Source organism: Cryptotermes secundus, unplaced genomic scaffold (assembly GCF_002891405.2).
Source record: "Cryptotermes secundus unplaced genomic scaffold, Csec_1.0 scaffold2059, whole genome shotgun sequence".
Classification (NCBI taxonomy): domain Eukaryota; kingdom Metazoa; phylum Arthropoda; class Insecta; order Blattodea; family Kalotermitidae; genus Cryptotermes; species Cryptotermes secundus.
In genome coordinates, this window is record NW_019737432.1 from 263,219 (window position 1) to 276,517 (window position 13,299).

Here is a 13,299-nt window from a genome sequence, read left to right on the forward strand (position 1 = left end):
GGATATAGAGACTGGTAGAAATCATAGAGCGAAGCACAATGGACCACTACAGGTCTAAGTACATGGGGAAACCCACCCTCTATAATAACTAACTAACTATATGTGGTGTATGTGAGGAAGTACTGTGAAACAAACATATCTCTAGATTATGTTGGATTTACACGTTTTTAGTCCCCTGTATTTTGAAAACGTGGTTTTGGAATGTCGTCTCTCATCACGTATGTATGTACGTAATGTGTCTCGGTAGTGCCTGAACGAGTGGATGGATTTAANTGCTTTAAATTCAGTACATAAAACGGCCACAGTACGTAATGTGTCTCGGTAGTGCCTGAACGAGTGGATGGATTTAATTCATATTCGGCATTCGGCATTCAAAAGTTTTTCCATCCTAGGCCGTTGCCCGGTGAATCTGAGATTTCCAGTTCCCAAAATAGTAGTTGTTCAGATGGACTCCAAACACAAAATAATGATTTTCTCGGAACAATTCTAGCTATTTGGTTTTATCAACGCCCTAAAGAAGATATCTGGATGAATGTGGCTGAAATTATAATATATTGCTGACGGAATAAGTATAAAGTATAATGCTGCTGTTTAATTTTAGCCTTAAAGACGAAGTTTAAAAACAAATTATTCAAAATCTCCTGCGTTGGACACGCATACTCCTCGGCGGTCGTCTGGTTCAGGCGGTGAGAAATATTCCTTCCAGTGCCGTACGACTCAGCGTGTATTCGTTACAATGTGTTGCGTGAAACTGATCGCGCGGTAGCAGTTCGTGGACATTGTGTCCAGTTGAGATCGAAACTGCATTCTTCCGATATAATGCACGTTAAGTAACTCGACAGCCTGTGTAAGTTGCCTTTACTTACTTCATTATGACAGTAAACTTAATCGGTATATCTAAATGCATGAGGTTTAACACGATTAATTATTTTAAACGTGTGTAGGTCTTCAGATTTTTATGGTGTGGTGGTTGACGTGTTTATTTGAAAGTTTAAACATAACGCTCACGTGAATCTGTCATGGCGGCTGTGCGTTATCTCATCGAACACTAAAATTGGGAAACGCGGCCTCAGTAAAAGGACTATTTGTTGCGGAAGTTCATCTCAACAAGCATAAGACGCAGTATAACGTCGTGTCATATGATCTGTCACATATTTTATAAATCTGATATGGTATGAAATATCGACCGCCTCTGTGGTCTAGTGGTCAGAGTACCTGGTTACAGATCCAGATATCCTGATTCGATTCCCGGCTCTACCAGATTTTCTGAGAAAATTGGATCTGGAACGGGGTCCACTCAGTCTCGTGAGGATAATTGAGGAGATGTTTCAAGAAAATAGCGGCTTCGGTCTAGAAAACCTAAATTAACGGCTGTGGGAATTCGTTGCGCTGACCACGCGACACCCTCTATCCGCTAAAGTTGGCACTAATTTCGCCGACGAGCGGCGGTCGCTCGGTCGGTATAGTTCCCTTGCGGACTAAAACCACGGAGTTATGAGATATCAGTAACGGGCCTTCTGCTTGGAAACTCTCTGTCTTCGGCTAATTACATCTGACGATAAGCGCTACTACGCCGACCATTCATACGACTTTGTTTTGTGAAACTTTGAAGAAGCTGCTACAGTGACGTGGCAGTGACATAGTAAGCATAGTTAAGAAACTTGAAATTGACCCCGCTAGAAGTGTAAAGTGTATGCCATCACTGTATCGAGAACTAATATCCACATTTATATCCTACATATCTGCTTTAACTTATTATATCTTAAAGTGACTGCCACAACGGTAATAGAATCCGAAATTCCAACGCCTCCAATGGTAGAGCCATGTGTTGTACAGGATCTTGGCCTGTTTCCATTAACCTCCCACCTTCACAACCTGTTCCCCTTACCCTCCCCCAACTTCCAGCTACTTTCCAGGTGCATTTTACCACCAGCCTTCCACATAATTCCACTCTTCTTGTATCCTAGTCCCAGTTACGTGCTCAGTCCATCTTAATCACCTTGATTTCACTACCGTAAAAGTGGCGTATACAAATTTTATAAAATAGATATGCTGTGATTATGCGAACTGAATTTTATTTAATTTAGGTTAAACTTTAGGGTCATTTTACCAATAAGAGGATAATTTTAATGATTCGGAGCAGGATATCGGTAAAACTTTGAAAAAGATTAGTAGTACTTTTATTTCATGGAAACTGTCGGCTTTTCGTGACCTCTGGATTTAATATAGGAACCTTTCTAGTTACCAATTAGACGACTCTACAAAGTAACTACGATATCCGATGAGATTATTTCGAGTTGACCCCCAGAAATGCTGCAGTGGCCCTTGATTGGTTAGGCCTATTGTTTGGTTAAAATATGAACTACATTTTGGAGGCTGATTCTGTCTCCTTCAGGTTACAGGAATGGATACCTACTCTGTGATTTCCATTAGTTAAAATCCTTGCTACTAGATTTATTTAGCTACAGAAAGAAAGTCCTCCCAGTAAAGATACTAGACCATTATCGTGTATTAAACATTTAGATCCATAGCCCTAAGCTCGCCATTCAGAATCGTAATAACACGATCGCATCGAGATGTTTTGGGTAGCAGAAAATCTACTAGTGAACAACTTATTAACCTGCTGTTCGGAAGGTCATGGCTTCGATCTTAGTCAGTAATCTTAAAAAAAAAAATTGGAATGTGACAGTAGACAACCAACCAGTGACGGGGACTAGGTCCAACTCCGAAAACGTCTTTTTCATCAAATGGGCCTAGAGGCCTACCTCAAGCAGTGACCACACTGAACGTAATATTGGTGGGCAAAAAGCGAATTGTGCATTGAAGTCCTAGCTAATTGTATTTTTGTCTAAAGAACAAACTCGTTTTATTGCATACCATTATGAACCGGTAATAAAAACAGCACAGTTTACACGACACTGTTGTCCTTTTTAATAAGGGCAGGCGGGTTTTGGGGGGATTATCAAAGTGTCCATTCTCCTCAGCCCGTTATGAAAACTATCCAGTATATGTACAGACGGCTGGAGTCTCATACCACTGGTAGATCAACTGTTTTCTGACAGCTTTCTCAGGTGGATATTGTTCATTGTGGATATTGCTCAGTTACGAACGATTCATGAAACAAAAGATGCAGAGGAATTTTCAAGCTGTGTCTGAGGAGGACAGAGATGATATGAAACGTAGGAAGGCAAGAAATCTGCTGCTGGTTTTCCATCTTTGTCCATGTGATTAGCTTAATGGTGCTCCAAAATACTGGATGTTTTAAAATATACTGATCTTTCAATATTGGACATAATCGCCCTACACCCTCCGCCAAACACCGTTTATCTGTAACTCAGATCTGACCTTGCATTTCATCACGATGCAGAATAATGAAAAAACATACGCCAGCTACAGAATATTCTCCTGTCCCAAATTAATATTGTCACGTGTAGGGGGTACCCGTGACGAAAATAACGGTTCTAGTTCGGATGATTGGATTTATTGGCACTTCGGTTACAATCTCTCTTAATTACAATTAATACAACACTATCGCTGATTTACACAATTCACCGTTGTACACGCATTAGGATTTTCAATTTCCATTAGTCGTCTTCTAGCAACGGACCTCAACACAGAACCTATCGCTTCAGATAAATACACATAAAGTCTTCTCTTTACAGCCGTACTCTTGCAACTAACTCTTAACTACACTGCACTGCACTGCACTGCGCGCTGCACTGATCTAAGCTAGAACATGTCTTCGTTATATAGGCTCCGCACAGACAACACAGAAATCATAAGTCACATGATTCCTAGCAGAGCGACTTTATTGGCGCGCTGACTGTTGCCTTGCAACGAGCAGTAACGTTCACCCACTGAGACACATCTTCTAATGTTGCACGTTGGAACGTGTTTACCGAGCCGTTGCCTAGAAATGCTTTGAGCAAATCCGTTACAATACTATGAAATTTCTCATAAACATCTTGTCATATAAATATATGACTCCCTTAAAAGATCCTCCTCTGCTGGTTTTGTTTTATTGCTAGTGGGGTGGGACTGAGTCCCTTGTACTACGGCCACTTCTGGCCTATTGTTACTAGCCCCAGATGATAGATGAGGCTGATTGTGGAGGAATTGGTGAAATGAAGATTGGCAGGGGAAACCGAAGTACGTGGAGGAAATCTGCCCCAGCGCCACTTTGTCCAGACCCGGCATCGAACCCGGGCCGCCGCGGTGGGAAGCCAGTGACTAACCGCTTGAGCTATGGCGCGGCCATCCTCTGCTGGTTAGTTTACGGAGCAGAGGCGTCTGTTTCAGTCAAATTGACAAAGTTGTTAGACGAAGCACACAAAAAAAAAAGACGTATGAGCACAACAGTTACAGGTGGCCAGAAGCCAATCTTTCTATGTTGCAGGATAGGATAAAATGAGCAATAGTTGTTGCTGTGTCTTAGATAAAGAATTCCCGTGCAGTTGTACACAGGCTACAGACTGTAAAACCTGATAGGCACAGCCTTTCACACCTCGAAACATAGCTCGGTATACAGCACGTTTTTATGTTGCTTATTTATTTGTATATACCAATAAGTGTTAACTTATTCCAAATTTTGCCTTGGCTTGACTGTTTGGAATATGCCGGATTACCGATTTTCTGTCATTAACATACTCTTTGCTCCCAGCAAAATAATTTACAGCCTACGACCTCTTCTTCTCCATGTTACTATGTTATGATACGTTCTCATGTTAAGGGGGAGCTTCATGGATAATTCAAATTGAAAATGATTCCAAATAACAGAGCAAGCTGATACATTCCCATGCCTCGTTCGAAACAAATTAGTTGCTTCTAAGTAACTAAGCTAGAGGTTAAACAAATGGATGATTGTTGCCATGCCTTATACTCAACTTGTAGTTCTTCATGTGTTTTAGCACGTTTACCTCAAATTATAACAGCATACTTCATTAACTTCTTACATATATACTGTATTATGCATTGCTTATTAGTTTGAATGTTCTTTTGCTGTGAGTCATTTCATTTTGAAGGCAGTACCTCAGACTGTTCAGTCTCAGAGTGATTTACAAGGAGTTACCGCCACTTGTGGAGCTCATTTCTGAAGACATTTTGATGTATATAACATCGAATGATAGAACGATTAACGAATGAATTAGAAATATGTGGAAGGAAGCGTTCATGGCCCAATCGAAGTAATATCCCAGCATCTACCTGGAGAAACTGAGGATAGCTTGAATGTTCTATGGGAAATGAAGTTGCACAAGGTATGTTCTCATATGTTGAAGGAATGTTCTCATATTTTGCCCCTTTCTGCACAGACTAGTACTGATTTAACCCATTGAAGCCTGAAAAGTGAAAAGTTATGGTAAAAGTGAGAGAGACACATATTGCAGGAAAGGTAAAACAGTATTGCTTAGTTAGAAGGTTAGTAGGCTTCGCCCAGTTGTTGTTCTGTCAAGTGCAGAGTGAAAGTGAAGACGTTTGGAGAGTTAGAAGCAATGGCTTGAAGCAAAGACTGTGGAATTTTGATTTTCTGAATTAATGTCGTCTTTATATTTAAAAAATAGTGGCTTTGGCAGAAATGGGGTTTAATTTTGTTTAATTTAATTCTGAAGGGCTGTATGAGAAACACTCACCAGGAACCTGGAACTTGGGAACCATACCAGCATTTGCTTAAAGACAGAGGAAAACCAAGAAAATCTTCCTCAAGATGGCCAGTCTTAGAACCTTACAGATGCATAATGACTTCTAGCCAGCAGTCAAGCAAACAGAAGAAAGTTGGAGGTTCTCTAATGTTCCCTTAACATATGCTCCATTGCTTTATTGAAAATATTATCACGTGTTTGGAGTGACTATAGACGGGGTTTGGATTGGTATTTGTATTTATTGAAGGCTTACAGATCTGTGACTACATGTAATTATAACCCTCATCCACTTGCTTCCATCTACAATGCAACACAACATTTTATTGTAAAATGCCATTTACAGTCACATTTAAAATTCATAAAATGTTGAAATCACAACATGCAACATGTTTAGGCCATACAAGGCAACTGTTAACTGATTTATAGAAATCGCTGCATTGCATCAGGTCATACATCTATTATTGCAAGTCGTCGTTATTCGCTAATGTACACTCATGCTTCATTCATGCTATTTTCATGTTGCTGCATCCACTGTGTTCCTTTGTTACAAGGAACACACGTCCGACTAAACTACACACAAAGAAACACTCAAAGGTAATTAATATGATTTGTCCAGTTAATATTTGTGTGAAAGATTTTAAGTAGAGATGGATCATGAAGGATGTGACTGCACTGTTTAATATTTAAACATTCATTCCCTACCTCACAGGAAGCACACATCATCTCCATTACAAAGACCAGTTACGAGTAGTTTATGCTGTGTAGAGTAATAATCTCTATGCTGAAAATCATATGAAACACATCACTCTTCGGTTAAATTTTTTTAAATTTTACTGCTAATACATGTGGTACATATGTTTATCACCACTGAGCTTTTTACCTGAGGACAGACAATTCAGTCTCTGAAATGTTGTTTGGAATAAAAATTAGGATGATAGATAATGTCCTAAAATTTGGTCATTTTATTAATATACCTTACCGCTCTCTTTGAGCCGATTATCTAGATAATGTGGGACCCTCAACGTCTCACAACCCTATGGGCTTTCACGGCCTGGTACAGGGATAGCTTTACTTTACTTACCATTGTCACAAACGTTTAGATCTTCTTTAAAATACGCATGTGTGTTGTGCCAGTTCTGCTCCGTCTGCTTGCCATTTATCATTCCTAATTATATACCTTATAAATCTAAGATCTCCAATCTCTGAATGATCACTTCCTTCCATACTTTTACCAGTTCATCATTCACTAAGCCTAACCGTCCTGTCATTCAATGATATGTAGTTTTAGCCACTAATAGCATCATTAAATTAAACATTTTTACTTACTTATGGAGCTGAGCCCTTCTTGAGGAGAAGCCAAATCTGCAGCTACTGAAGTTTTTCCCAGCTTATGGAACCCAAAGGTTTATTACCGTGTTCACAAGAGACCTCCACTGGTCCCTATCCTGAGCTAGATCAGTCCAATCCGTGCCATTCCATCCTATCTCTCTTAAGATCCGTTTTAATATTGTCCACCCACCTACGCCTTGGTCTTCCCAATGGTCTCGTTCCTTCTGGCTTTCCCACCAATATCCTATATGCATTCGTCTTCTCCCCCATTCGTGCTACATGCCCTGTCCACCTTATCCTCCTTGACTTGATCATAAATAAATAAATAAACTTCATTTTAAAAATCACTTTGTTTTATGGTACATGATACTCGACTATGTAATAAGTACCCTTTCCTGTGGAACTTGAATAACATTTACAGTTACCACACTTTCTGTACAAAATACTTAGCTGTTCAGTAAGCACCCTTATCTGTCAAACTTGAATGACAACCACAACTAAACAATCATTGGACGTACTTTGAGTTTCATATGCCTAAAAAATTAATTGGAAAGTGTTTCATTACACTCTGGTATAGGACTCTGGCCTACCTCATGCTAAAAGATTTGTGCTTGAATTGACATGAATTGTCGCAAACACTTGAAATGATCAAGACTGAAATAAAATTAAGATGGACTGGTGGAATATTGTCAAATAATCAAGACTTATCCAAACAAGTCAGGGTGTTGGGCCCTGTTACATGTGGACAGTCATGAAAATAATTGGTGTTTTTTTTTTCATAATGCACCTAGTTATTGACATTCCATTTTATCTCATCTTCTCTGTAGTTGAGATTCAAATAGGCCAGGACTGTTATCTGTGTTATGATATTTAATGTGAGAGGTGGATTTGCTGCAAGGAAGAGAATTTTGAAAAGCAGTGATCTAGAGGTTTAGTTGGCCGCTTCCCTTTACAATCATTCTCTAGGACAGTGAAAAATGAATGTAGGTCAACATATTTTGGTGACCATGAGTATGTGAAATTTTTAATATAGCAGGTCAGAACTATCAAAGAAGCAAAAGTTAATCAGGGAGAGGGTGATTGGTTTAGCAACTATTTTCGGTCACTTCAGTAGAAACCCTGATCTTTCATTTAAATTATTCCTTTCATGTACAAAGTGCACTGCAGAGTATAGGCATACCTGTTTATGTTTCCAGACAAAGCAAGTGAAAGGTGGAGGACAGTCATCCCCTCGACCATCAGACAACACTGACACCACAACAGCAACCATGAATGTGCAGTTGAGTGCAGGGCCTCGACATCCAGAATCACCAACGTTGCGGCTAGCAGGCATCAAGGTGCCTGTCGTCGCTCCTCCTAGTTCCATCCCAGGACTCCGTTCTCTCCACAGCTTCAATAGTGTGTCAGCAGCCACCATTGGAACAAGTCTGGCACCATCTGAAGACGACCAGAAAAATGTGCTTCTGACTCAGTCACAACAGAGCACCCCTAGCAGTGATGAAAGTAACTCTCCCACAGAACTGAACTCATATAAACGTCTCACTGACAAGCCACCATTAATTAAGCGACTGGCTATGGGTTTGTCAGGAGGTAATGGGTCAATATTAGGAGGGGGTGGAGATGATAGCTGCCCTCTTGTGATGAGCAGCGGGAGCCCTACAACCCCCAGTAATCGTCCCTTGTCAGGTGGTTATGTGAATGAAGCTATTACAGAGTCTGACACATCAAGAAACTCTGCAAAACCGTTAAGTGGAGGTGATCTACTTGACAACAACCGTGAAATCCAGACCAAACATATAGAAATCGACAATAACAGGTATTCATAGATGTGTAGTAAGAAATAAGCATAGATTTGATTCCACCAGAGACATGCAGGAGATTGTTAGGCAAATATGAGTACCTTCTGACACTTTCTAGAATTCATTAATTGCCACATTTCTTACATGGGACTATCTTATTTCTAAAAATTTTTCATAAGTAATAAATAAACCAATAGCTAGTCAAAGCATAGATCATTCTAGTACTTAATGCTCTAGTAATTTAGTCAAGTTATTCATTTACAACATCAGAGACAACATGAGATAAATATTCTACAGAAAATAATTTTGCCTTATATTGGCACTAATTGCTGATTGCAGTGGCTGCATGGTCTAAGGCATGAACTGTCTTCACCAGCTCGGACGCTGGGATTGTGGTTCAAATTTCACTTATGACATGGATGTTTAGTGTGTGTATGTGTTTATTCTTCNAAACATGAGATAAATATCCTACAGAAAATAATTTTGCCTTATATGGCACTAATTGCAGTGGCTGTATGGTCTAAGGCATGAACTGTCTTCACCAGCTCGGACGCTGGGATTGTGGTTCAAATTTCACTTATGACATGGATGTTTAGTGTGTGTATGTGTTTATTCTTTGTTTGAGTTATTCTGTGATTGGGTAGAGGCCTTGTGGTGAGCTAATCACTCATTCAAGGAGTCATACATCTGTGAAAAATCATTATGGAACTGAATAAGAGGCCAGGGCCATGAGTAGGCTGCAAGAGCCATTGAAAGAATTGGCACTAATTACATTCACACAAATGATTCAGAGTCATTGTAAGAAACAATAATGTACACCTTGTGGATTGCCATAAATGAAGTTGGTGCTGCAGCTCAAATCATAAGCAGCTATGTTCAGAACATGTATTATTGTTCACTGATCAAATTTTGTAACATTGATGTATGCCAAGAATATGATATAAGTGTTAAAAGTTGCCAGAAGACTGTAAGGAGTTTAGGGATATCAGTAGCCATGCAGTGTTTCTGTTTCTTCTTTGGATTAAAGTCTGTGATTGATATGTTATCTTTTCCAAACCACCATAAAAGTTAAAATAAATAGTTCATTGCTATTGGTACTTGTGACTAAAGGGTGTCAAACTTTTCTTCATTCAGGTTGAGTCAAAGTTCTCCTGCTTCCACTGACCAGGATTTCAAATCGAAGCGAATCTCACAGATCAGTTCCTGCAGTTCAGGGTCCTGTCCACTGCAGCCACCAGCAGATGGCAGTACTCATGTTTCCACCCCCACACCTCCTCCTTTGCCAGAGCGCACTGATAGCCTTAATAATCGGACTGAAGAAGGTGAACTCCGGGCAGCACCTTGGTTCCAGGCTGGAATACCACGGTAATGAAAGACCCATGAAATTATCCACGTGTCCATAAATATCTATATACTAAATAAGACTGTGAACATGTATTATAGGAAGTTCTGGCAACTAGATGTTTAAAGAAAATTAGGTCTTAAATAAAGGACAAAAAAGGGTTGACTGATATAAGCCAAAGTCATATTCTGTAAGTATAATTGTATAAGGAGTGCTTCCCCAAATTTAAGCGAAGAAATCATGAGTGGGAAATTATAGACACACCAAGTGTCCCAATTAAGTATTCTTTGATTTTTATAAACATGTAAAAAGGTGAAGTTGTCCCTGTGCTTAACTAATTAAGCACTACTCCATGAGAGCATGTGGGGGAGTGGATGTATAGATCCGCATTTTCTTGACCTTGGCACTAGCTGGAAGCGACTAGTCATCTTCGCGCCCCGGCCACTTTGCCCCTCAGGGAAAAAGCCTCTGATGCCCATTGAATAGGAGGTTGGATGAACTCCATAGCCGGTCTGGATGACATGGAGAAAAGAAAATTCTTGACACTACCAGGACTCGAACTCCATCCCTCAGTCATCCAGCCCAGCTCCTGTGTAAACATGTATGAAACATGAAAATTTGAAGTATTGCCAGTCTTTTCTCAGTTATTAACTGAAATGATGGGCAACCCCGTCATCTTCCATTCCACTGTTGGTGTCATACTCCCTAGATAGACAGGCTGTTTTCACCATCCCATGGATCACCAATACACCATCCCAGACAAGTAAGCAGTAGAATAAAAATGTCACTGTATCATAGCGAAAAAGGGAATTTAACTTACTAACAAGAATATGCAGAGTGTCTTATTATTGCATGCTATATTTAACAGGATTATTTCTTGGCATTAAAATAGACCATTCTCAGAAAGTTAAAGTTATTCTAATGTTAGTATTTATGGTCATACCTTAAATACTTCATGAGTTTAACAGGTTGTATGTAAGAAAAGAAAAAACAAAACAGCCATTAATAACCTCTTAATTTTTATTTTCTTACAAGAGGTTCTCAAAATGTTCTTGGACAAACAGCTCACTTCTGCAAAAGAAAAAATAAAAGAAACTTGCCAGCATACAAAGATTCCAAGTGTATATTTCACTTGAAAATTATTGAGTTCAATTTCACAATTCCTCCGCCTATATTTTAAAATATCTCCACAAAAAAAATTGAGAGGATCCAAATCAGGTGAACATGCTACGGAACTGGAGTTTCATGTCTGCAACCAGTCAAGGATAATTTTTTGACAACTGTTGAGGCACTTGACAACTGTAACGTGGTGGAGCACAGTCCTGTGTGAACCACATGTGACTCACTTGTTACTGAATAGTTTGACTCACTGGTAACATTGACTTACATTTGGAAAGTACCTGACTCAGACCCATACTGGAAATCACATGATCTGAGGGTTTTCATAGTCTTCGTCATTCCATCCAGAAAAATACCAGAATATCATCTTGAATTATGTCAAGGCCACCTTCTCATACATCCCTTTCAATTCATCATTGATAAGTCAGCTATCATCTTATCAACAAATCCTCATCAGCTTATAATAGCATCACAAAAATAGTTCACACTTGGCCTATAATTACTTATACCATTTACAGTGTGGCCCTATTGCCATATGTTTTAGTGAAATCACCCTGGAGGTTCTTGGCCAGGAACCAGTTGGAGCCTTTATGGTTCGTGAGTCCACGAGCAAGCCTGGGTGTTATGCTTTATCACTAAGGGTTCCTAGAGATTTCCAGCCCTCAGGAATAGCACACTACCTCATCATGAGGACAAATAAAGGCTACAAGATCAAGGTATGTATTCTGATATTGTCACGTTACAAGTCACACATTATATACATGAGGGGAAGTAAAAAACTGTACACAATTTAGTTTACATCAAAAGTGATGGTAGCACTGAAGAGCATGACTTTATTGTCTTTTGACTGAGAGTATTGTTAAAAAAAAATAGGTAAAGCTATCCCTGTAACAGACCTTGAAGGTCCATAGGGTTGTGAGACTTCGAGGCTCCCAAATTGTCTAAACAGTCAGCTCACAGATGGCGGTAAGGTTGTCAGCCTTATGCGCTGGCCGCCCATTTGCCCCCCAGGAGGATTCCTGTCACTCATTTCTGTTAGAGGCTGAGTTTACCCCAGGGCCATAGTGCGGCTGGAAGGATTAGGGAAATTGAAAAAATTCACCTCTTTGGGATTCAATCCCATGACCTTCTGGCTTGTAGCATAGTGCCTCAACCAGTTACACTACCACATGCCCCCCTGACTGTATTGTCACATTCTTAATATGGCTGCTGTAATTATAGACTGCATCAGAAGTGAGCAAGAATCTATAATCCAATTTTTATTTTAAGAAAATGTGAAATTTTTTTGTTACCTGTGTTCCAAAAGAAAGTGTATGGAGTGAATAAAAATTCAAAGGACAGAGAATGAGTGTTTTTAATGATACATATTCTGTATGGGTCTGTTTCCCTACCCTACAGTTTGATTTCATCAGCAAAAGACATAAGCAAGCTTAATCCTTTAACACATTTTAAGTGGCTGGAACTGCTGATAATATATTAAGTAGCTGATCAAGGTTTATAATATCCACAGTGAAAAAAGAAAAATAGTGGAATATTTGTGTGCTTTAGCTATTACAATTGTAAAAATAATTATAATAGAATAGGGTTTGGTTTCAGGCGTTTATGAACACAGTGACGTACCCATGGATTCTATGAAAGTAGAGAATTTTTTAGCTAAATGATTATATTTAAACTTCTTAATGAAGGCCCTGTACCATAGAGTAACTTGCTTGTTTATTTATATTTTGAAGATACATTTTAAAAGTAAAACTTATCATGCACAGATAGTATGTGCATAAGAAACAGAAAAGTAATTAAGAATTCTGTGTCAGGAGGAAATGTTTTCTCTGTATTTAACATCTTGTTGCTTCTTATATAACGTAAAATGACTTACCACCAGTGACCTACTTTATTTATTCCCCTATTTTATATTTCACATTTTCATATGAATTATGAAAATAATGTTCTGTGATCATAGATTTTTTTTATATTAAGTACGAGTACACTCAACAGCATTTGTGAGTTCCTGTTATGTTGGTTTAACTGAAATTGTAAAGTATTTGCACATGGTATTAGCATAAATTTGTTGGTTTCA

At 39.1% G+C, this 13,299-nt stretch overlaps 1 protein-coding gene across 4 annotated transcripts in view; it reads left to right on the forward strand.

The window, feature by feature from the left end:
• Positions 1–13,299, forward strand: part of LOC111870466 (SH2 domain-containing protein 5) — a 254,183-nt gene that overhangs the window by 224,860 nt on the left and 16,024 nt on the right. For all 4 annotated transcript variants that reach the window (XM_033753858.1, XM_023862789.2, XM_023862787.2 and 1 more), the window contains 3 exons: positions 8,162–8,781; positions 9,899–10,129; positions 11,770–11,941. In XM_033753858.1, the coding sequence (XP_033609749.1) occupies positions 8,162–8,781; positions 9,899–10,129; positions 11,770–11,941 (1,023 nt within the window). The remainder of the gene's footprint in view (positions 1–8,161; positions 8,782–9,898; positions 10,130–11,769; positions 11,942–13,299) is intronic.